Source organism: Pseudochaenichthys georgianus, chromosome 12, assembly GCF_902827115.2.
Source record: "Pseudochaenichthys georgianus chromosome 12, fPseGeo1.2, whole genome shotgun sequence".
In the NCBI taxonomy this organism is placed as follows: domain Eukaryota; kingdom Metazoa; phylum Chordata; class Actinopteri; order Perciformes; family Channichthyidae; genus Pseudochaenichthys; species Pseudochaenichthys georgianus.
In genome coordinates this window covers 14,495,326-14,518,571 of record NC_047514.1, presented here as the reverse complement: position 1 = coordinate 14,518,571, position 23,246 = coordinate 14,495,326, and the positions used below count along the sequence as shown (strand labels likewise).

General features: G+C 39.4%; 2 protein-coding genes across 4 annotated transcripts in view; both read left to right on the top strand.

The window, feature by feature from the left end:
- The first annotated feature begins 3,902 nt into the window (after positions 1 to 3,902).
- Positions 3,903 to 9,662, top strand: LOC117456170 (transmembrane protein 250). Of its 3 annotated transcripts, none has more exons than XM_071205098.1 (2): positions 3,903 to 3,997; positions 8,397 to 9,662. In XM_071205098.1, the coding sequence occupies exon 2, from the start codon at positions 8,552 to 8,554 to the stop codon at positions 8,969 to 8,971; it is 420 nt and encodes a 139-aa protein (XP_071061199.1). In that variant the 5' UTR covers positions 3,903 to 3,997; positions 8,397 to 8,551; the 3' UTR covers positions 8,972 to 9,662. The 3 variants fall into 3 exon arrangements, with proteins under 3 accessions (XP_071061199.1, XP_033951832.1, XP_033951831.1); XM_034095941.1 differs by lacking the exon at positions 3,903 to 3,997 and adding an exon at positions 7,752 to 7,929; XM_034095940.1 differs by lacking the exon at positions 3,903 to 3,997 and adding an exon at positions 7,752 to 7,958.
- Positions 9,663 to 11,333: 1,671 nt separating this feature from the next.
- The window catches only part of LOC117456518 (nucleus accumbens-associated protein 2), a 32,085-nt gene continuing 20,172 nt past the window's right edge, over positions 11,334 to 23,246 (top strand). The window contains exon 1 of the mRNA XM_034096433.2: positions 11,334 to 11,753. The gene's annotated coding sequence lies outside the window, so the exon portion shown is untranslated. The remainder of the gene's footprint in view (positions 11,754 to 23,246) is intronic.

Genomic DNA, 23,246 nt, shown 5'->3' with positions numbered 1-23,246 from the left:
CCAAGCATGAGCATTTCCCCAAGGTGTAACTCCTCTCAAAGTGCTACATAAATCCCTAACGACACATGTGAACTTGTTTAATTTTTTTTATTGAACACGTTTGCCTAAGCTCTTCTTAGTGGTTCAGGTTTGTGAAAAAACAAGCGGAAAACTTTGAGCTACTAGTTCAAAGTAACATCTGGCAAGATGAATACTTGGGATCTCTGGTGCAACAGGAGCAGGTTTTAATGACAACAGATGGCTTGACAGGATTATGAAACACACAAACACACACACACACACACACACACACACACACACACACACACACACAAACACAAACATACACTTGCACTTAACACAAACGCACAAGAGATTGTGAAACCAAAAGAAAAAACACTGAGGATGATTGAAATTGTTTGAACAAGCTCAGGGCTGTTTCCTTAATAATTCAACTGTATACAGCATAGAAACTTGGAAGCACCAGTCTGACCTAATTTTAATTAGTTGAATGGGGTACTTAATTTTCTCTCCGAAAGCTTGGCATCCTCTGCACACCTAAAGGTCCTGAAATTGGATCGGTGTTAGGCCCTTTTCTCATCTTTTAATTTCCTACACATGCATTCCTAAAAAAAGGTACAAAATAAAAGAGGGCAAATAGTCCCATTACTTAAGTGAAATATATAGATTATACAGTATAAGCATATAAAACTGACCATGCTTATATTTTAATTGTATTCATAAAAATGATAATAATGAAGAAGAAGAAGAAATAGCACTTTAAAACTAGAGAATGCAATTCCTGAAGAAATCGCTAGTGGGAATGCTTTATGCTGAAAAGCTGACGCTAAACTGCTATGCTGATATGTAATGTGTAAGAAGAAAGTGAAGAATTTAGATTGAAATGATACATAAACACTGGGGGCTTGAATGTGTGATGAGAGAAGAAAATAAAGTAAAAAGGCTTGGAAAAGCGGCAGAATATTTGAACTGCAAACTTTTGAACTAACTTGATGGCGAATAATCTGTTGCCATGCCAACTGCATTTGATGACATCCCATAATACGCTTAGATGCGTTGATGGCTGCATCGTTACCAAACCTGTGAAGTTTTGGGCCATTCGGAGTATTTTCACTGAAGTTATGAGAAAACCGTGTTTCATGGCATTTGAACGGCATTTGAAGAAATCTCAAAACTGTCCCGTAGATGTCTTCACGGCTGGACTGTTAGCACACGTGAAGTTTGAGCACTTTTTGAACATTTTCATAGGAGTTATAGCGACATCGTCTTATATGGCGAGGGATGCGTTTCCATGGAAACGGCATATGATGAAACCCCATAATTGACGTAGAGCTGTTGAGGGCTGGACCGTTAACCATTATCTGAAGAGTGGTGCTGTTTTTACCCTTTTCATAGGCGTTACGACAACATCGTGTTTTATGGCGAGGGATGTGTTTCCATGGCAACGGCACATGACACCCCATAATTGACGTAGAGATGTTGAGGGCAGGACCATTAACCATTATCTGAAGTCTGCTGCTCTGAGCATGTCAGTTGGAGTTATGACATCATCGTGTTCCATGACACAGTTGTTTATATTTGAGCTAACTACGTGTCCAGAGATCAAAGGTTTCCATGGTGAGACTTGTATTTACATAACATAGAGTGGGAAGCTTCCCCATTATGTAGGAATTATATAAATAATTCAAATAAATGTGGCTGTCACTACCCGATCTGCATCCCTGCCCTATCTGCAGTGCGCATGTGCGAGATGGTCCGCCATATTGGACAACTCTGTACAGCAACCCGACTAGGACACTTGACACAGTGGCATTTGGCAAAGCACAAAAAGAAAACTCTGAGAGAGATGAGTTATTGTTATTACAACGTGGCTTCACTATTATTTAACAACTACTTGTATTGGGTTCTTTTATTTGGGATTAAGTACATTGTCAGAATAAGTGAGAAATGGATTTAACTTCTGTTAGACAGCTATATGCCATACATTTTTGCATACATTCACAGTAAATATTTATTCAGTATGATAGCTGTCTAACAGAAGTAAAATCCATTTCTCACTTATTCTGACAATGTACTAAGATGTGAACATTGAAGTTTCTATTTTAGAAAAGCTGACACTGTAGTGCATTGCTGGTTCTAAAAGTGATTTATAAGAGTCATGTTTAAAGATGTGCAATACTTAAAACGTTTATAAAGATCCCCTGAGTGTGTGTCATTAGTTAGCTGATAAAATGTTAGGGATAAATACCTTGACATATTGACTACAAGAGCTTGAATCAAACAAGCAAACTTGTATTTGAAAGATTAACTGACATAGCAACAGTCGCACCTGGTATAAGTGGTGTGGCTGAGTACTTTAAAGGGTTCATGAATAGAGGGGACTTGAATGTGAAATAAGAACAAGAAAGTCTAAATGCATGAAAAAGCAGCAGAATATTTGAACTGAAAACTTTAGAACTAAAAGCATACGTCACCAATAATGTCTAAAATATGTGGAACATGTTGAAGTCAGTATGAAGTCTCCATCAGACGGAAAAGAATAGGCTGAGACAGTCTGTTAAACTCCAGTGACCACATCATTAAAAGTTGTATTTAATGTGATGTATTATGGGATGTATGTCTGGAATTATGAAAGTTATGAATGATAAAAGTAATAGCCATCGATTCCCGACTGAGCTGAACGTTTTGATGTTTGAACGGAGTTTCTGCGATGTTCAATGTGAGAGAAGAAGTGGCGCAAAATAACCCGGCAGAATAAACAGAAGAACAGTGTCACGGTCGAGTGAAGGAAGCAGGACCCAAATGCAGATAACTCTGATAAACCTTGATTTCAAGGATAATGAAACTAACATAGACAAAACAGAACACTCACCGGTGAACTCAGTCACCAACAAAAGCCGAACCAACACTGAACACAGGAAGAGACAAGACTAAATACAGGGAGGGGTAATCACGAGACGAGCAACAGCCGGGCAGGGGAGGAGAAACACAAGGACAACAGGTGAACACAATCAGACAACTAGACACACCAGGGAAACTAACGACGGGAGGAGAAACACAAGGACAACAGGTGAACACAATCAGACAACTAGACACACCAGGGAAACTAACGACGGGAGGAAAAACACAGGGAAAAGGACCAGACAATAACCCAGAAGGAAAATATGACAGCAAACACCCAAACATACAAAACTACAAACGTGACATAACATGTCACAGTGGGAATGCTGTGTCAGCATTCCCACTAAATAATAATAACAATAATTACTTGGATTTATATAACTCCTTTCAAGAAACCCAAGGACGCTTTACAATAGGACGAGGGGTCGTGGGGGGGACAAAAAGGAAAACAGTCACACAACAGGGACAAGAAAATAAGAAGATACAAAAACAGAAATAAACAAAGGCTGGTCACAAAAAATGTAGAAGAGAGAGTTAACTGAGGCTGAATGACCATTAAAGAAAGAGTAAACTAAAACAACGTATACATTAAGATGTTTACATAATAAAACAATATTAAGGAATTTTAATTCATTAATAAGACTGCATTATAGTGTTTTTTTTGAAAGATTGAAAAGAGGACAAACAAAAAGGACCAGATCTTATAGATTCTTCATGCTCTTTGATATATGTGGCCAAAGTTTGTTCTGACGGGCCTAATGGATCTTTAGGAGATCCATTGAGCTGCTTCATAATGCAGCACAGCGCAAACATGGCTTTGATTAAACTTTCACTAATTATAGTCTCCCTCGTCTTATTAGCCCGACTAATTGATTTAATTTGTCTGAGCTAAACTATTGGCTGTGACCTCTACTTAGTTAATTAATTAATTGATTTAGCCCAAGTGTATTTGGAGGAGTCACATAGGATTTTGACATGTTGCCCCCTTTAATCTTGCTTACTCCTGACACTCTTTGGGTCATCATGGCAATGTATTGGCAAAGGTTCCAGGGACTGGAGGGTGGATGGCTGTGGATCGTGATTGCCACTCCACAAGGCAAGTAGATTTGGCCTCCTGTTGTTTGTCAGTAAATGAAGAATTAGCCTTGGCAATGACATTTTAAAAGCACCATTCTTCAGTTGCTTTCAGACTTGGAAGTAAACTTAAACATGCAGATTCAGCTTTCCCTGACCATCCTCCACCTTCGGGAAGGCGAGGCAACACTCCAACGGTTGTTATGTCGAGAAGAGAAAAATATGAGTCAATAATGTTGCCATAATGCATGATTAGAAGCAGTATACATATTTTACAAGGGCATCCACTTTATTGACATCGTTTTTCTTGATAATGTTACGAGACAGAGGAGCATCCTCAGCTCGGATGCAGTTATTAGCCAGATTTAGTGGAAAGCCAACATCTGAACTTGGCACTTTTTAGAAGCATTTGTAGCTGTAATGGTGCTGCATGTGTTCATTTATCAAAGACAGCGGCAATGAAGAAGCTGGATTCTGTTCAAATACGCCTATATAACAAGGAAAATAGATAGCTCGGTGCCATGTCCTTAAATGTGCTGTTCCTCATGAGCGCTGGAGGAAAAAAATCTGTAGTGAAACCTGAGCAAACAGCTCCCTCCACTGGTGAAACATCAACAACCAACAAACACCATGGATGTTTCAACTGTTCTCAAGAATAAATGAAAAAGCAATTCAATGTTTAGAACAGTGCAAAGAAAATAATGGATTTCAGCAAATAGTTTGTATTGAATTATTTGGGAATGTAAAATACTTCTTCTATCATAGTCCTGTGTTTCTTCGAGCAAATTGTTTCAGATCACCCATAGCGAAACACCAATTATGATCTTGGCCTCACATACATTCAGATGTTGCTTTGTTCTGTTTGATCAGTGAGCCTTGTAAATAGGTCAACTCTGGTGATCGAGTCTCATTAAAAAGAACAACTGAAGGTTGTGTACTCAACAGTTCTGACAAGGACTTGCACACTTTGACATTCAATATGCAGCACAAATTAAATGCAATCAATTATTTATTTTTTCCCCAGAAGCTAGAAGTTCCCTTTTTTTGAGATTTGTCATATACTTAGAAAATCCATATTTCTAGATTTGTATAAAATTAAAATCTTTAAATATTACTAGGCCAACTTAAATGTGAACTCACTTGGAGATCCATAAAGCCTTGTGCTTAATCTTCCTGTGTCCTTTCCTGCTGGAACCACATTTGTTATCCCCAAGGAAGCTAATTCCACCACCTGACAAGCAAGTATAACCTGCAAGGTACTTTTTGTCTTTAATGGCCACTATAAATCTTTTAACCAGAAAATAGTGAACCCCATTATAGGAATATAGAGGAAGACGGGTCAGCTGGGACAACAGGATAGGTTCTTGTCCCAAAGTGATCCAAAATCTAATTCAAAGAAAAGATTGAAAAAAGAGTGTTGATCAAATGTAATGCCAAATGGATGTGATACCTGAGGGATTTACGGTATCTTAGAAGTATTCTGTTAGTTTAAAAGTAGAAGGGTTCCACAGAATCTGCCTTTGGAGATATTGAGTTTTTATAGTTTTCAGCAACACATTTAGTGAGGTATATAACTATGTATTTTTTAATGAAAACAAAATTATTATTTTAACAGAAAAACCATACTGAAGTTCAACACTTGTCGAAATGCTTTGTGTGGTTACAATTACGCTTATGAGTTAATAGCGATAAAGTTAACTAGACGTCCATGAATAAACTGTGACTGAATAGCATGTAAATCGTTTTCAGGCTCGTATACCATGAACAGAATAAGATATGCTTGAGCCCATAATTCATGCAGATTCCTATGATACATGTGATATCAGTCTATAATTATTGAAAATAAGTTTTTTTCTCATCGCCTAAGGTTGATTGTCACAATGATGGCTTTGATAAACCAAAGATCATACAGAAGCAATAATACATGGATGAAAGAGGGTGTTGAATGCAGCTCTTCCAATGAATTCAACATATGACCCGGAGCTTGAACAATTATTTATCGGGAGCAAGGAGAATACTTCAAAGAAATAAGCAATTTAAGAAGATGGATCATGCAAGGCTACAGCCCACAACACACTGACTATCAGAGCTGGTGTTAAGTGCAGGCCACAGTCAGTTTCCTCAGGCCAACACGCTTTTCATCAGCTTTGATGCTGGTAGCAGAGGACACTTCAGACACTTTGCTTTCAACGAGAATGGATGAGATACAGTATGAGCAGATTATCTGTGAACCAGGATTCAATATTAAGGTATCTCCTGCATTGGATTCATTCCAGACCAATGTAGCTCCCTAAACTGTGACGTTTTAACTATCTATTGGAATAGACGTTTGGATAAGTAGTGCACGTTGGGCGCTCTCTTGTGGTCAAAGAGAATTTCTAAAATGTAATAAATACTGTTATTTTATTTTATTAAGGAGAGCTTGCTTCAAACGTTGATTGGTTAACTCGAAAATAATTACAAAGATACATTTATTCAGCCTTAATGACAGCTTAATGCATGTTTGATTAAATATTAAAAGGCTTGTTTTTCCAAGATTGCATAATACACATTTTTAATTTCCAGTAAAGTGATCTAACAACTGCATCAAACCCTTTTTTTTCTTTTAAAAAGTGTGTATTTATTATGATTCATTGCCGTCTGCTGTCAACTCCTTGCTGACTGATATCTGGGATGTAATCATTCTACTAACCCATAAATCTGCCAAATGAAGGTTACTTGATATACAGAGTGAGAGGCTTCGCACACTTCTGAGGTCGTGCGTGTGGACGCACTGTGTAACCTTGTCTGAGAATTACAGACCCATGACTGCACATTTGACCTTTGCAGTCCAAGTCTGTTCTTGTATATGGAGGGGAAAAGTTACCCAGCACTTTTAAATAAATGCTGAGGTTGAGAGGTGATATTACAAATAATGATAATAACTTAAAACAAATAATTGATCATATTTGGAATTAATCCAAAACAGACTTTTCTTTTTTAATTTGATCTTTTGATGTTTTTGTGAGCATGGATAAATTCCTCTAACACTGCAAGATTCATATACCAAACCTTGTGACATTATGGAGGGGGTGCATACATATTGATTTAATGCATTTTGTAATATCCTTAAAACTTTAGAAACGGTGTGTAAAGGGCAAGTAATTGTGAAATGTTGCTTTTGTTTTTCAAGTTCAATTGCATACATTTAAATGTGCTAAGGTTCAACCTAATTGCTGTGCTTAAGAAATAAATGGAGATGAATATTAGTACAATACATTTAGCAAAATAAAACGATAAGGTATAAAACTGTAAAAAGCATGTCTAAATGAATAACCCTATTTATACATGTTGACCCCTGGCATGCTATGTTAATTTCTTGTTTTCCTCTTTTTTGGCTATATTTTATCCATTTATTTGCATTTGTATATGTTTAACTGTGTATCTATTTAATTTAAAATATAAAGGATGATTTTAATTACCATATTTTCAATTTACTTAAAATAAAGTATTGAAAAAGAAGAGAAAACAACCATATAAAATGTACCTTTACTTAGCATTGTTGTATGGAAAATCCCTAATTTAAGGTATATTTTGTCATACTTAAAAGCAAACAAAGACTGCTTCCCACCATGCTTTGGCAAACATACACACACAAACACATTGTAACCTCTACTGTTTGTTAAATATATGGATATCAAAACTGAACTGTTAAGGGAGCATCTTCGCTTGAGGAGCACTTCCCCTTTAAGCGTGCAACTGTCGTCACAGCAGGATGACTCGTATATTTTGCGACACAGCGTACAGCCACCGCTGGCTCTCCGTCGCTGCCTCATCTCCACCATGATCTCCACTGACATACAACAGTTAATCGTGTAGAACAAAAAAGAAAAAAAGTCCCGTGTGTTTACAGACAACTGCTCATAATGTGATACAATGCTCCATTCATCTGCGACTCAAACACCAGCTTTCTTGGTGAGCCGGAAGACGTCGTATTGATGCATGTAAGATTACCACTGGTTCTGCACGATCAATTAATTCTATAGTAGGGGAAGGATGAAAGAATATACTGTGTTCTAGCTATGATTTTGCCATTTAGTATTATTGATAGCTTCATTCTCAGACACATGTTTAAACCGGTTTCTCAATGTCTCTGTCTGGATGTAGATTTACTGTTTTCACCTGAAGGAAATTGAATGATGCACAGGCCTGCACTTCTTGTATTATATTTGCAACATGGTGTGTATGTGCATTTTGAAAATGTATCCTAAAACATAGTCTTCTTGTATTATATTTGCAACATGGTGTGTATGTGCATTTTGAAAATGTATCTTAAAACATACAGTCTTCTTCTATTATATTTGCAACATGGTGTGTATGTGCATTTTGAAAATGTATCCTAAAACATACAGTAACACTGTAATTTCTTCTGGCATTCAAAGGAGCAAGCTTTGCTGACTGGAATCCACACAGGGCTCCTATAAGAGCCCCTCTTTGCTCCAAAACTAAATGAAGCTAACCAAAAAGCAACACTCACAGAGGACTCCACCTACAGCTAGGACTCCTGTGCACTGTGCTGGGCTCCAGTAGCCCACCCATGCCTTTGATCCCTATCCCACGGCGGGTGCGCAGCTTCCATGGTCCCCACACCACCTGCATGCACTCGGCCTGTGGGTCCACGCACGCTTCCAAGCTTGTGCGCACCAAGTACAATAACTTTGACCTCTACCTGCGCTCGCGCTGCATGTACAGCTTCCTCCGGTTCCTGCTCTACTTTGGCTGCAGCCTGCTGACCTCTCTGCTCTGGGTGGCACTCTCTGCTCTCTTCTTCCTGCAGTATGTCAGTGTGAGGGTTCTCCTGCGGCTGCAGTACAAACTGTCTGTCATTCTGCTTTTGCTAGGGCACCAGCGCCTAGACTTTGGCGTGCTCAATGACCTGATCATTTACAGCATGCAGATCACCATGTTCCTGGTGGGGGGTCTTGGCTGGTGCTTCATGGTGTTTGTGGACATGTAGCTGCAGTGTGAGAGGCGTGGGAGATGTAATGTGCAATGTGGATGCTTCACACTGCAACTTCAGCATTGTGTGGTGTTAAAAGACTCTTGATGTCAACACTATTTTATTCTTTTAGTTTTAAAATATGACAAAATCCATTAAGAGTGTGTGTAACAACTGGGTGGACGGTCGTTTAACAATATTGGTCATGTATATCTCAGAGAGAACCACCTGGTTGAAAATCTAAAATGATGCATGAAGTCAGTCTGAACATGAGTTATAGAACTCTCAATAGATGAATAGGGTCAAAAATATATTCTAATTCTAATTTGTTTTCATGCCATTTGTACACACATTTAGAAAGGAATCTTGACTCAGAACTCATTTGTTTACAATAATCGAAATCATCAATGTTGCATGGAGGGGTGACTGTGGGATGCAAGATAGTCATTTGTGCCAAAAAAACCTGAGTTTGGCTCCAAACGCAAAAGTCTACCATGATTCCCAGGTTGATATTATTCCAGTTATGTTGTAAACACAATATCATGTAAACATACATGTATCACAGTAAAGTATATTTGGTTTAAGTGACCAACAACTAGTTGTCAACAGTGTGTGTGATGTGTTTTTGTGGAAAAAGGTGGGCCAGCATAATATAAAGGGCATAACAAGACAAAAACATGAACTTTTTTCAGTAAAGTTTTTAAATACATTTTTGTTGAGCTGTTTTGTTACTGTGCCAAGTGAATGTGTTTACTGTGTTGGCCCAACACCCATGATGCCATGCCTCGAGCTGTGTCATAAGAATGTGTGACAGTTCAAATTGTGAACGTCTTTGGGTCAAATGTTCCATCAGTCGCTCTTCTTGCTGCCTCTGACAGACTTCTCTGTTTAGCTTCCTGCAGGACGCAAACACCAGACCACATCTAGAACTCTCTGTTTCTGCCAAGCATAACAAAGGCAATGGCTGTGTCCACATCACCTTATATAGGCTGTGTCTCACATGGCATGAAGTATGCTTCCAAGATCTAAGGACAGATATTCTTATAGTCCCTATAGGAATATCATAGTGCTTTAAATACCGAGAGGTGCAGTAAGGGGGCTGTAAATTATATTTAATGCCATTCCCCTGTTGTGAGCTCATATACTGTAAGAATATCACAGGACTAATAGAGGGGTTTTACATCATGGTACAGTTAAATACATTGTCGTTTATTTGAAATTGTATATGACCTAGAAGTACTTTCTCAAAGTGAAAGGACAAACATTACACATATAAAAGAGAGGGAAAGCAAGAAATGAAGATTATTCAGTGCCATCATTAGATGAAAAATGTAATGATTAATAATGTTCATTTGGGAATTGCCTATGTGAACAAGTATCAATAAGTATGCAATATTTCAGAAAATAGTTAAATTTGATTAAAAAGCAAACCTAATAAACAGAGGGGGGAGAAGAATTCAAATTGTGTACTTCAGTAAAAGTAGAAGTACCAAAAGGAAGGAATACTCTGTATTGTAACTAAAAGCATAGAGTTAGTCCTGCAATCAAAAAGTTACACAAGTAAAAGTACTTATTATGCAATTTGGTCCATTTCAGAATAATATATATGTTTTGATTATAAATATGAATGCATTAAAGTGTTATCAAAGCTGGTAAAGGTGCAGCTAGTTTTAATCACTTTGTATACTGCAGGGTAGCTTGTGAATATTACTCGTGTAACTAAAGTCTGATTTAAGTGTTGATTATATTTCATGTTATTAATCAAAATGTGTAAATTAACTAAAGGTACAAAATGAATAGAGTAGAAGTACAAAGTTGCATACAATGGAAATACTCAAGAAAATCACACTTAAAACAAAATTGTACTTTAGCTAGTTCTTGAATAAATATACTTAGTCACTTAGTCACCTCTGCATACAAAATATATAACATGTAAGTAACATGAAATATGAAATCTAACCTTGCATCCTATGGAGATTAACAGTAGTGATCATAAACATGTCATGTTGGATAACATTCTGCCATCGTCTAGCAGAGATTGTGTGAGCTGTGGCACTGTGACATCGCATGCCTGCAGTAAAGAAAAGTTTACTTGAGGTCACACCACCAGCAGTTGGCGCTTAGCCAAACGGCACAATGCACATACACACACATGCGCATCATGTAGCCTGAGCTGTCATCACATAGGACAAGTGAGGTAACCACACATGTACATTTTCTGTAGGAGCACAATGAGGCACCTCGTTTTTGAACCACGACTGCGAATATTGTCCAATAAGTTCACTTTCATACACGCACAGACAGTGTTAGTAGCACTGCTATACCTCGCCCCGAGGGCTAGCCACAGGAAAGTCTGCACCTTTAAGCCCGCAGAGTGCACTGAGTTCGTGTGTCCGTAAAGGCGCACGATATGACCGAGCACTGCTGACAGTCCATTGCCGAGTACACTACAGTAGGACAGTGTACCTACAGTAACCTGGCAGTCACGCTAAAACGTCTGCGTCTTTAAAAAATAAACTCTGTAGCGAGTGCTGCATGATGTCAGGCTGCCTGCACTGTTCATGTGAGCAGCGTTCACTTCCTGCACAGGGATAGAAGCGGCCAGAGAGAGAGTGGGATATAGAGAGATGGGGGACGAGCGGCCAAGATAGGACTGCTGGAGTGATAGAGTGAGCCAGCGGACAAGGGGAAACCGGGGCCTGCCTTTTTTTAACACCCCGTAAACTTTACAGGTTATCCGAAGAGAAATACTTCCGCCAACATCCACCGCCGCAGTTCATGGAATAGCGACATATATCGGGTAAATATGCCCCTTCTGTCTTGGCGTGATGTTTACGGTGCCTGATTTGTGTGACGCATAGGTTTTGCCATGCATTATTCCCTCGCCTCTCCTTCTTTATGGCCGCACACCGTGACATTCTGCTGACATTACAGCACGAGAGTTAATTGAGATATCACTACCTGCTCAACTAAGTTAGGCTCTTCAACTTTCGTGAAGTGATATCGCGAAATGTGAAGGTTTTACACGGGGGGTGATAGGTGTAGGCTTCCACGCGGCACGAGAAGAATTTAATTAGACTATGTGTAGTTATTTACTAATATTAGCCCACTGTATCGTGACTATAATGTTGTCTTGTACTTTTGAATACTTAATAGTGTTTTCAACTCATGCTTTGCTTTGGAGAAGGTGGAACGGTATGATTTGTCTTGCGTCACGATGAAGCCAAAACAAAAAAAAATCTCCACCCACAATGCATCTATTGTAGTGCTGTATGTTGCAGGATTGCGGCAATGAATACTACACACACAGCATCTGAAATGATTTGTGTTGTCAGGGGCAGTAGTATACAACGTTTATTAATACATTTAAGATAACCCAATACAGCTGGCTTCTCTAATCCTCAACCCCAAGCAAGTTAGTAGTATAAGATATTTCTTAAAATGCTGGTATTACTAGAAAGTCTTGTACTGATGTAGTATACGAAACTCACTAAGCATTACTTTCTAACATTGTTTTAACATGACATAGGCTGGGAGGATTATGAACCAAAGTGGATCATGAAATGAAAATCTTTGTAAAATAAGTCAAAGTGACTCTGGGATTACCTTTTTTAAAAAGTTCAAACACAAGTTTCACCTATACACATTACAGTTGCCTACTGTAGTGTCAGTTAAATTGGTGTTTACCTTACCTGACCTGAACCCTGCAGGAGTCATCTGACTATACATGCAATACCTCCCCCCTTCTCCAGTGTGTACATGGTTGCAGTGTGTGTGGCGAGTCGGCATGAAGCTTGTGGCAATCTTCTTCATTTCCTGTCACTTTCCTTCCCTCTCACATGCACTCTTTCTCTCTACCATCCAGCTCTCATTCTCATACTCTAGTCCACCCTGTGTTTGTTCTCAAGAGGAACGATTCGGATTATTTGCAACTTGGTTATGGTCTACTTCTTGTGGTGTTTATTTTTATTATCTTTGCTTTGTAATGCCTGTTGTAAAATGCCATTATATAATGTGTTTTTACTGTATTTATTCCTAAAAAGTCTTTTAATTTGTTTTGTGAAGCACTTTGAATTGTCGCGTACAGAAAAATGTTATATAAATAAACTTGCCTTGCCTTCTTCATCTTTGTCAGGTCGTAAAAAACCTAGACTGAGAGTAAGACTTACAGTTTTTATGCAGCATTCTGGTCCCTTACAGGTGTCGCACAGGTTGGACGTTAACAAACGACAGCTTGCTTAATAGATTCATACGAATAAAGTAGTGTGAAGTGCGTAGTGTTCCTCACCATTTAACCGATTTGAATCCCACTTCAGAGTGTTTGAGCAATTTTAGTGCCCATCTGCTTCTGCCCGCTTCTCCTATGTAGAAATATCATGGGGGATAACAAAAGGAATTGAAAATCCCTGTTTAAAAACTGAAACAGTATGAATCCATAGGTGAGCCTGTCAGCCCTAAGGCAACACACAGGCAGCAGTTATCAAGGTTTCATATTGCTCTCTCAATTCAAGGAAATCAGTTCTGGGTAATGGGAGTTTTGACTGCCAAGTTTCTATCTTCAGTGTTTATCATAACATATATGGAAAATCAGGACTTTTTTTTTTCTTTCTAAACGGAGGCCTTCATACACCACTTGTCTTTGACTTGGACGTGTGCCAAAGGGTTCTGATGGCTCTCAACAGCTGTATTTCTCTGTGTGTGTGTGTGTGCGTGTGTCGGTGAGTGTGTTAGCATGTGTTTGTGTGTGCTCTCACAGTGTCCCGGGATGCCCTTCCTCCATAGGCCTCACATTATACAGCATTCCACAAGGGGGCCCGAGGCTGTGTGCAAGTGGGGAGTGTCAAGGAGAGAGAACGACAACACAGTTTCAAATATAACTGGTGTGGATCCTGAGACGAGGGTGAAAGAGAGGAGAAAGTAGAATAACTGTAAGAGCCTTGACTCATTAAGTATGTGTCATCTCTTATTAGACCCATAAATGAACAATAGTTTATGTTGCCTCAGCATATGAAAAGACACAATTAAAAAAGCATTTAACAATTTCTATTAGGTTAACATAAAGGAGATTTCCACTCCGTATGTTTGTCTTCGACAGACAATATTTAAGGGCAACAACAACACGCTTAAAATACTTTTATTGATCCATACTACATTTTAAGATTCTTTTTATCCAAAGTTCTGCTTAATTGCTCCCATTTCTCTGTGCACTTTTATCTGCACTGTAAATGCGTGTATACTCATGTGTGGAGTGTGTTTATGTGTGTTTGATTTTCCTTTCCTGAGACAGTAATGAGTCACTGCTGATGGTATGCGATACAGGGTACCAGTCATACATCATATTCTCATACGCTCTTGTTATTCTGCAGCACATAACTGCTGTAGCTGCTGCTGGTGTGTTCAGGCTTGTTAGTAGCTGTTAATACAAACTCAGGTTCACACAGTTAAGGTTAACTGTGAAGAAATGCTTTTTCCTGTTGAATATCAAGAAGCTGTTTCTAATTGTATCTACATTTTCTGGACAAATCAGTATATTTCTGCATGCAGTAGTTTCTAATTGACTATGATGGGACCAAAGGAATGTTTCCTTAAAATGGGAACAATTAAAATCAGATTGCAAATTAAACTCAATTATTTCCGGTTCTGTACGGCATTGGTTCTGTTGGGCCAACATTGGGGCAGCACGATTTGGGGAAATAATCTAATTGCGATTTTTCTGACAGATATCGCGATTCGATTTGCGATATTTGTTTTTAAGCGACCCAACGGAAGTTTATTGTAAAGTGCGGCCATATCTCCGGCTAGGAAGGTCGTATCAACGTGCTCCCGTCTCTGGCACCCCCGCAGCCCGAGTGTTGTGGCGATGCAGCACTCACAACAGGAAAGAATGAAACCGAGAGGAATCAATAAAACACAGATATAGCTGATCAGTAATTATTATTTAGTTGTTGCAACAAACAAACAATAATGGGGAGTGCATCACCTGCTGCCACAGCAGCCAATCGCGGAACTGCCCCCCCAAGACAAGAAATATCTCATGTGCTTTATACATGTAAAACACACACGAACATACACTTGAAACAGCATACGTGGCAGAGATGTTCCAACCTTATACAGTCATATATGTTGCACCCTCTGAGTTCTATGATCCCTGGGGGTACACTACGAAGCAGGATTTTCGCTTAGCCGGCTAATTTCAGGGAAAACTCTGGGTTTCCGGTCCTACGAAGCTGGTTCTCTTTTTAGCAGGCTAGATCTCCATGGTAACTTATGCTGTGCGGCCAGGTTAGGTTGCAGACCAATCAGAGCTCAGTGTGCAGAGTTTAAAGCGATCAAGTCATATTACAGGAGAAAGGAAATACAGAAAAGCTACCGTTGCAGGAAACACGGCCGGCAAAAATCACCGATTGTGTGAACGTGAACATTAATCACCTCCCATCTTCAGAGCAATCTGACTATTATAACATTAGCGTTAAGAAAGCTTACTTAAATATCTGCCACAACATAAGTAACCGGATCAGAGTAACAGTACAGTCCGCAGCATATCACTTCATAATGTATCATATATCTCCTTATCTGAGTCAGCTGAGCCGTATCTGGCCGTGCAACACTCACAGTGTCACATACTATATGCAGAAGTATTATTTTAAGCAACACATTAAGTTGACGAAACACTCGAGACAAATGTAATTAAAGTCAGATCGTGTCTTAGACGGGGCAGTGATATCATAAACCTGTTAATGTACGCATTCAAACACTTGTTCTGTTACCAGCTGTATTCACCTTGCAGGTGCAGCTATGTGGCTTTTATCCTGGATAAAGTGTTTAAGTCATGGATGTTTAAAGTTTAACTTCTTCATATGTCTAATATTAAAGTTCACTTTTCATTCAGGAAGTATGACGCTGCGCTGTCAGTATGCTTCTCCATGTTTGTGATTGGTCGAATGCTCCAGATACCACCCCTTTCATGTGAACGCGCACCTAACTAGATAGGACACGGCTGGCTTGAGCGATCCCCTTGATAACCCGCGTCGTAGTACAGTTTAGCGAGAGCGCGTATGTTTTGGATTAGGCCAACCGGCTAACTCAAACATATCCAGGTTAGGTTGAACCAGCTTCGTAGTACAGGCCCCTGATGTCATGACCTTATTTAGCAGCTACCACACATGCCCATGTATACAACTGCTGGTGAAGAGTTTCAGCTGATTGCCTATAGATGGGCCTCCTTCCGGCAAACCAAATGAACAACACACCGTCCACTATACTGTAGCTTATACCATGTGACATTAATGAATATACCAGAAATAAGCTGTAATAAATATTCTGCTACACGAGCTACGAGTGAAAGAACTAAACGTACATGAAACTTCCTTTGGGTTGCTTTAAAGTCAAGCTTCAGTTTAAGATTCACCCTGTAATAGATGTAGAACATGTGATGGAGCATTACTAACCTGACTCAGATGGTTTGTTTCACCAAACCATCTAGGAAAGCTCCATTGGAAGCCATTTGGAAAAGTATTTCAAAAATACTTGGCAGGTGATTGGATCAATCTGTCTATCACCTGCTATCATGGGCCACTTCTGATTGATTAACAATGACTGGTACATGTGGAGCACAGCACTTCTGATTGGTGTGGATGACTGACACACAAGAAGAACAACAACAACAAAAACGGAAAAAGAAAATTTGCAGGCTTTGCGATTTGATAATTGCATCATTTAAAATCGTTCAGCCCTAGCCAACATGCACATTTTCTTTGTCCTGTTATTTTCTTCTTGCTGCATTTTTAAAAAATACTTAACGTTTTTAATATCCAAAGTTAAAAGGCAGTAAAGTAAGGTAGTTATTTTTTTCTTCCTCATGTTGAAAAGTCTGTCACCATGAGAGTAGTTCAGTAATGATACCTGGTAAGTCCATAGATCTAATATGACTTTAATGTTCACCACCCGAAAGCCTTGAATTATACACATGCAGTGCATCCACATAACTCTGTGTGGGTTTAAAGAGCTGTAATAAATTGCCAACTTCTGAAATGCAGGTGAATAAAATAGTCCAAGGCCCCAGTGACCTTGCCTTGTCCACATATTTTCTTATCAAAGTTAAAATTAGGTTTCGGAGACACATGAAATCAGATTGACTTCTAAATAGTAAATCTGGCTGCACTGCTTAAAAATAAATTAACTTAGATAAACTAAATTACGTCCAAATTACCAACGTTCCCCTTGTCTGTCTTCTAACTGATACACTGTAGCATCACGGTACTGTCTCTTTTACCTAAATCAAAAGTGAAAAAAGGGGTTTGGTCCAGTAGAGGGAAAGAATATAAAGAAAGATCAGCCTTTAATTATATATTACAGTGTGTGTGCAAGACATTCGCATTCATCGAGCATAACACAATTCATTTGCAGCCAAACTACATTTCTTATCCCATAAATGGTGTAAAAGGTGATTGCCAAAGCTACAAAAGAGGGTGGGGCAGTTCCTCAAACGCTCTGCTCATTTCAAATGGCTTTCTTGGAATTTGCTACTATACCTTTTGTCAGTCCCTCCTACTTGCAGCCTCCCTCTAGGAAAACACATGTGTGAAGATAGGATAGAACACAGGGAAACAGGTGTGGCTTTTCCGGTTAATTAATTTATTATCTGTCTTGTCGTCGCCACAGAGATTATATTGACACATGGCATGCTCTCTTCAATTGTCATTTACTGCCCACAAAAAAGTACATACTAATTCTGTACACGTTGCAACACATAAACATGGAAGTATGATGAGGGAAAGAGAGGATCGGCAAAAGCGATTATAAATCTTAAATTATTACAGATTTGGTCTGATTTGGCTCGCTACGGGCTTTTCAGGAAGCCTTCCAAGAATTTAGACAATGAACAGCAAACATGGCATGTTCCTCAGAACAATTCCACATAAGATCTCAAAGACCACGTGTCTCTTTTTCTCAGAATCGCCTGCCCCCACAGCACGCTACATTGCAGATAACTTTAGCAGTTACATCTCATGTTCCCTGTGTATGTAGTACTGTACTTACACTTGACTAGGATCTCTCACAAACGGACAAATGTGCAGAGTCTCTCTCTCTTTCTATCTCGCTCTCTCACTTTGTCTCAGAGATTTCTGGTAAGTGACATGTTTGGCCGTTGGCAAACGATCGTGTGTGTGTGTGTGTGTGTGTGTGTGTGTGTGTGTGTGTGTGTGTGTGTGTGTGTGTGTGTGTGTGTGTGTGTGTGTGTGTGTGTGTGTGTGTGTGTGTGTGTGTGTGTGTGTGTGTGTGTGTGTGTGTGTGTGTGTGTGTGTGTGTGTGTGTGTGTGTGTGTGTGTGTGTGTGTGTGTGTGTGTGTGTGTGTGTGTGTGTGTGTGTGTGTGTGTGTGTGTGTGTGTGTGTGTGTGTGTGTGTGTGTGTGTGTGTGTGTGTAAAAAGAGGCATGTGCACAATTGACTGTTCCGAGTATTTTCAGCATGAATAGGAGCATGTAGCAGATCATTACTGTGCTGAGAAGTATGACGAAGATGAGTTTCTGATATAGTCATGAGATTGCATACTCAAACTGGATGGAACATTTGATTTCACACAATAATATTTCATAGTTGAAGCCTAATTTGATGGTATTTGTGGCATCAGCACATTAACAATTCATGAAGCCTTATGGAGCGCTTTTTTCACTTATATGCATTAGGGGAGATTCTGAACAGCTTAAAAGATGTTCAAGTTGTTCATACTGACTGTAATCACACCGTATTAGCCGGCACTTCAATTTCTGGGAACCTTGGTTAAAATCCTTTTGTGTATTTAACTCACAGTACGTCAGAGCTCACGACCATAAGGGCTGGCATTCACTTAAATATCTCTAGAGAAGAATGTGTGGGCTTAAATCTACTTTTTCCCTCCCCCTCCCTATCTCTGCAAATGCTTTATTCTAACGGAAGACAGTTGGCCTGATAAATGATCTCAGATCCTTTGAGTTTCAGCAAAGGGGACATCAGACTTACTGTGAAAGTCAAACCTATAATTCGCGGGATGACACATTCAGACATGCACAAACACACACGCATAAATAAACCCCACCGAATCATTTAGATACACACACTCACACAGAAGTAGACGGGGAGGGAGAGCACTTTGGATGGCATTTATTCTTGCAGCCCACCTCAATTTTCCATGCTCTTTTGCTGTTTGCTGTACATAATTAAATTGCTACACACTTCAAGCCTCTGTCAAGACTCGTGCCAGTGAACAAAGCTAGCTAATTAGTGCAAAAAGCAATGAGTTAGGATAGCGAAAAGGCTGACCCCTTCTCTGTGGTTATGACCTGTCCTGTATGTGGGCTTCATGTCCCAACAGCCTGGCACAGGGCCGGTAGGAGCCAGTGGAAAAAGACAGGAATCTGAGGCGGTTAATGTGTTCACTACACATCCCCCAACCTTTCCCCTTCCCACAGCTAACATGCGTTAGCAATTACTGCTAAATCTCACCATTGCCTACCTGAAGCTTTCATTACATTTTAGTTACCCGAAGAAGGTGAAAGCTCTGACATTTATAGGTTGGTGATGTGGGTTTTCTGATGTTAACAATAACTTTATAAACCCTGCAAGCTAAGATGAGAAGATTGAAACCACTCTCATATCTGCCGTTCAGTATGTAGCCTCAGCCAGTAAATGGTTAGCGCTTTTAGAATACAAACTCAGAATAGGCACACAGCAAGACTAGAATCTTTTTTTCTTTTTTTTACATAATACCATTCCCATACAAATAAACTGCATCCACAATGAAATTTTTTGTGAACATTTATTTTCTCCTGGATTGGTGATGAAGATTTAAACACGTAATAAATTAAAACAAAACAACACATAAGTGTAACCAAACTACTTGACTATTTTTAGGTACCTTAATTACTTCTTTATGTTTATATTAAACTTATAAAACGTATGTGTTTTAGCAATAGTATCCTCAGTTGACCAAATGTACAGTACAATTTAGGGCTGTGGGATTATGGCAAAAATCATAATCACGATTATTTGGGTCAATAATTGATATCACGATTATTTTGACGATTATTCATCGACCATTTATTGAACTTTAAAACAAATAATATTTTACCAATAAACAAGATCAACAAATATATTGGAGCGCACTTCCAAAACGATACTAAACATATATTATTAATATGATAAATAAAAATAAATTAGACCAAAATAAATTAAATCAAATATGATGCAGTGCACTGTCACAACCTACTGAAAACTCCTTAACATATAGCCAACATTTTGGTAAAACATATTCAACATATTCATAATTCCACTCAGTTAAACGTCGAAGGCTGGCCAACCGTCAGGGTCCAGAAGTAACAGGAAATAAATGTTGAACTACAATTTAAGATCAAATAAAAATGTTTAGGCCACCATAGCAAATGCTGGTAGGGCTGCTCATGTCATCTCTTAAAGATTTTTTGCAAGAAACACCAGCCTGTTGACATGGTCTGGTTTCAGAGATGAGCGCAGGCAGGTGACAATATTGCCACCTGTACTGAAGACCCTCAGCCACGCCCCGACACATGGGGTGACGCCGGCCAATCACAAAGCTTTGATGCGTTCAAGTGCATTATTCTGGCACAGGAAGATTATGTTACAGGACATTAACGATAAAACAGATTATTGTTGTTCTATTTTTAGACACATCTCGCGATCGACTGGTTGGGCACCCCTGGGCTAGACCATAGGTCCGTTGTGGTCGCAAAGTAGTCAGCTGAAGCCGCATCTCTCTCAACTTCCCCACGGCATTTGTCATATAGTGCAGGCAGCGCAGACCTGCTGAAATAATACCGAGACGGCATCGCGTAACGCTTGTCCAACGTGTTGACAAGTTGCTTAAAGCCCTGGTTGCTAACAGTGCTAACTGGGCACATATCTTTAGCGATGTGAAATGTATCTCCAGGTCTCCCTTGAAAAAGAGATCATTGATCTCAATGGGATTTTACCTGGATAAATAAAGGTTTTTAATTTTTTTTTTAAATTGTAAAGGCAAATAGTGGAAATAGTTTTACCCTTCTTCTTAACGAGTTGCTGCTCTTGTTCTGACATATTCGCTCGCGCTGAACACTCACAACACATGTCACTCGCACGTGGCCGAGTGGGTTTAGGGAGGGGCGAAAGCGAACCCAGCAAAATAATCGTATTTTGTCAATTATGCTGTTTTCATAATCGTCGCAAGCCATAATCGTAATCGCGATTAAAATACGATTAATTGCACAGCCCTCAATTGCATTATTTTTCCGCTGTGTGTGGGTGATCCCATGTCCATGTTGTTCATGAGGCAGATACAGTAGGAACCTAATCGTATACTGTAGGTCAGCTAGGGCCCTCTTCAGTGTTTCACAGTGTGATGAGGTTATGAAAGGTGGCATGTTATTTGAGCACATGTATGCTAGCTTAGTGTGCTGCTGACTGGAAGATTCTTTGGTCACAGCAGTGTGTGTGTGTGTGTGTGTGTGTGTGTGTGTGTGTGTGTGTGTGTGTGTGTGTGTGTGTGTGTGTGTGTGTGTGTGTGTGTGTGTGTGTGTGTGTGTGTGTGTGTGTGTGTGTGTGTGTGTGTGTGTGTGTGTGTGTGTGTGTGTGTGTCCAAAATAAATGTGTATGAATTGCAGTGCGCTTGAACAAACAGTCTCTTATGATACATTGTAACACTAGACAGCATTATTATTTTTATCATGGGCAATGTTTGCCGCATGTCATGAGACATTCTTTTGATTCGCCTACCCTGATCATATCAAACAACGTTTAGTTCTCCCTTTTTTTTTTTTGCAAGAGGATGAATTAAAGCATTCTGTCTGCTCTAAATGAGAAGTGTACATGGGGCACTCAGTGGATGTGGGCGCTACTCTCTCTGTGTGTCTTTGTGTGGGTGTGTGTTTGTGTATGCCTGTCTGTAGACAGTGGGGCACTGATGCTGAAAGATGTGTCCTCATTTTTGCATTGCACTGGGCTACTCGGGCGCTCATGTTGGGCTGCTCTGATGTCATGCGTGTGTCAGAGCAAACTATTCAGCAGTACAGAAACGGCTGCACAGGGTGATCAAAATGGCATGTTCATCCTCTCCATATCGCCCCCCTCTAGCCTCTCTACTTCTGTGTCACTCTCTTCCTGTCTCTCTTTCTTTATCTTTTTTCACTGTGCTATATGCACTGGAAACGTTGTCATACATTGAGCATTTTTTTAAACTTGCTAGAATCCTAAAGTTGTTTTTCATGCAGAGAGATGCCTCATGAGGGAAGAAATAGCGCCGGCTTTGCTGTGGATGAATTTTAAACTCAGCTTTCACACTTAAAGGTGCCACAATCCTATCGGAGCACAACCTCATTTTATGTGTTTTAAATTCCTCTCACCTTGCCTGCCCCGGTTTGATTGACACTCTTGCTGCAGCTGCTATCTTCCTGCTTTAATTGTTCTTGGATGAACATGCACTGATATAACGGGTCACATTATTCTAACACTGAATAACTTTTTCTTTCTTTTTTTAACTTGCGTTTCAGCAAGTAAAAACCTATAGGCAGAGAAGAGTTATTTTTCAGAGGACTCTGAAAAGGCTAGACCTTGAAAAGCCCTTCAGCCTTATAGATGGAGCTGTGCCGCAAGAGCTACATTCCTACAGGAGAGGCATATGGTGCAAGCCTTTCTAACTAAGCTATCTTTATGACTATCCAGCTTACTTTTAGTGGAAGTCAATGGTATTGGTTGAAAAATGTTTAAAATCCTTTATTGATATGTGGAGAAAGACTCAACCATATGCAATTCCACTTGAGGTAAGCTGTACCGTCATTCATTTTGTATTTTTACTAGACTGCTGTCCTAGTTATGAAAAGTACATTTTTTTTCACCAACATCAAGTTTTCTTTACCCATTGAAGCACACCCTAGTATTACGTTATGTCATTTTGTTATTTTTTGCGGGATAGCAACTAAGACCTAATTATTCTTTTAAAGGAACCCCCAAAATTATTTATCACTTTTTGTTTTGCTCATTTATTCTTAACCACACCAATTAATTTGATCCTGTTATTGACTTAAATTAGATGCAGCTCCTTTAGGTTTAAATGACTTGGAATTCCCCACCATTCATTATGAAAGAAAACGTTTGGAGAAGTCGAACAGCGAAACTCTCTTGCTTATGCTGTAAACTGTAGCATTTGACCTAGATGACTAAGAATCTTCATTGAACAAAATTCCAATGCTGATGAGAAGTTAAACATATCAACAGACCACATGTAGAGACAAATGATGTGTGAAGTGAAA

What these genes read in the sequence shown, in the direction of transcription:
- LOC117456170 (XM_071205098.1), top strand. Translation starts at nt 8,552, where the DNA reads ATGCCTTTGATCCCTATCCCACGGCGGGTGCGCAGCTTCCATGGTCCC.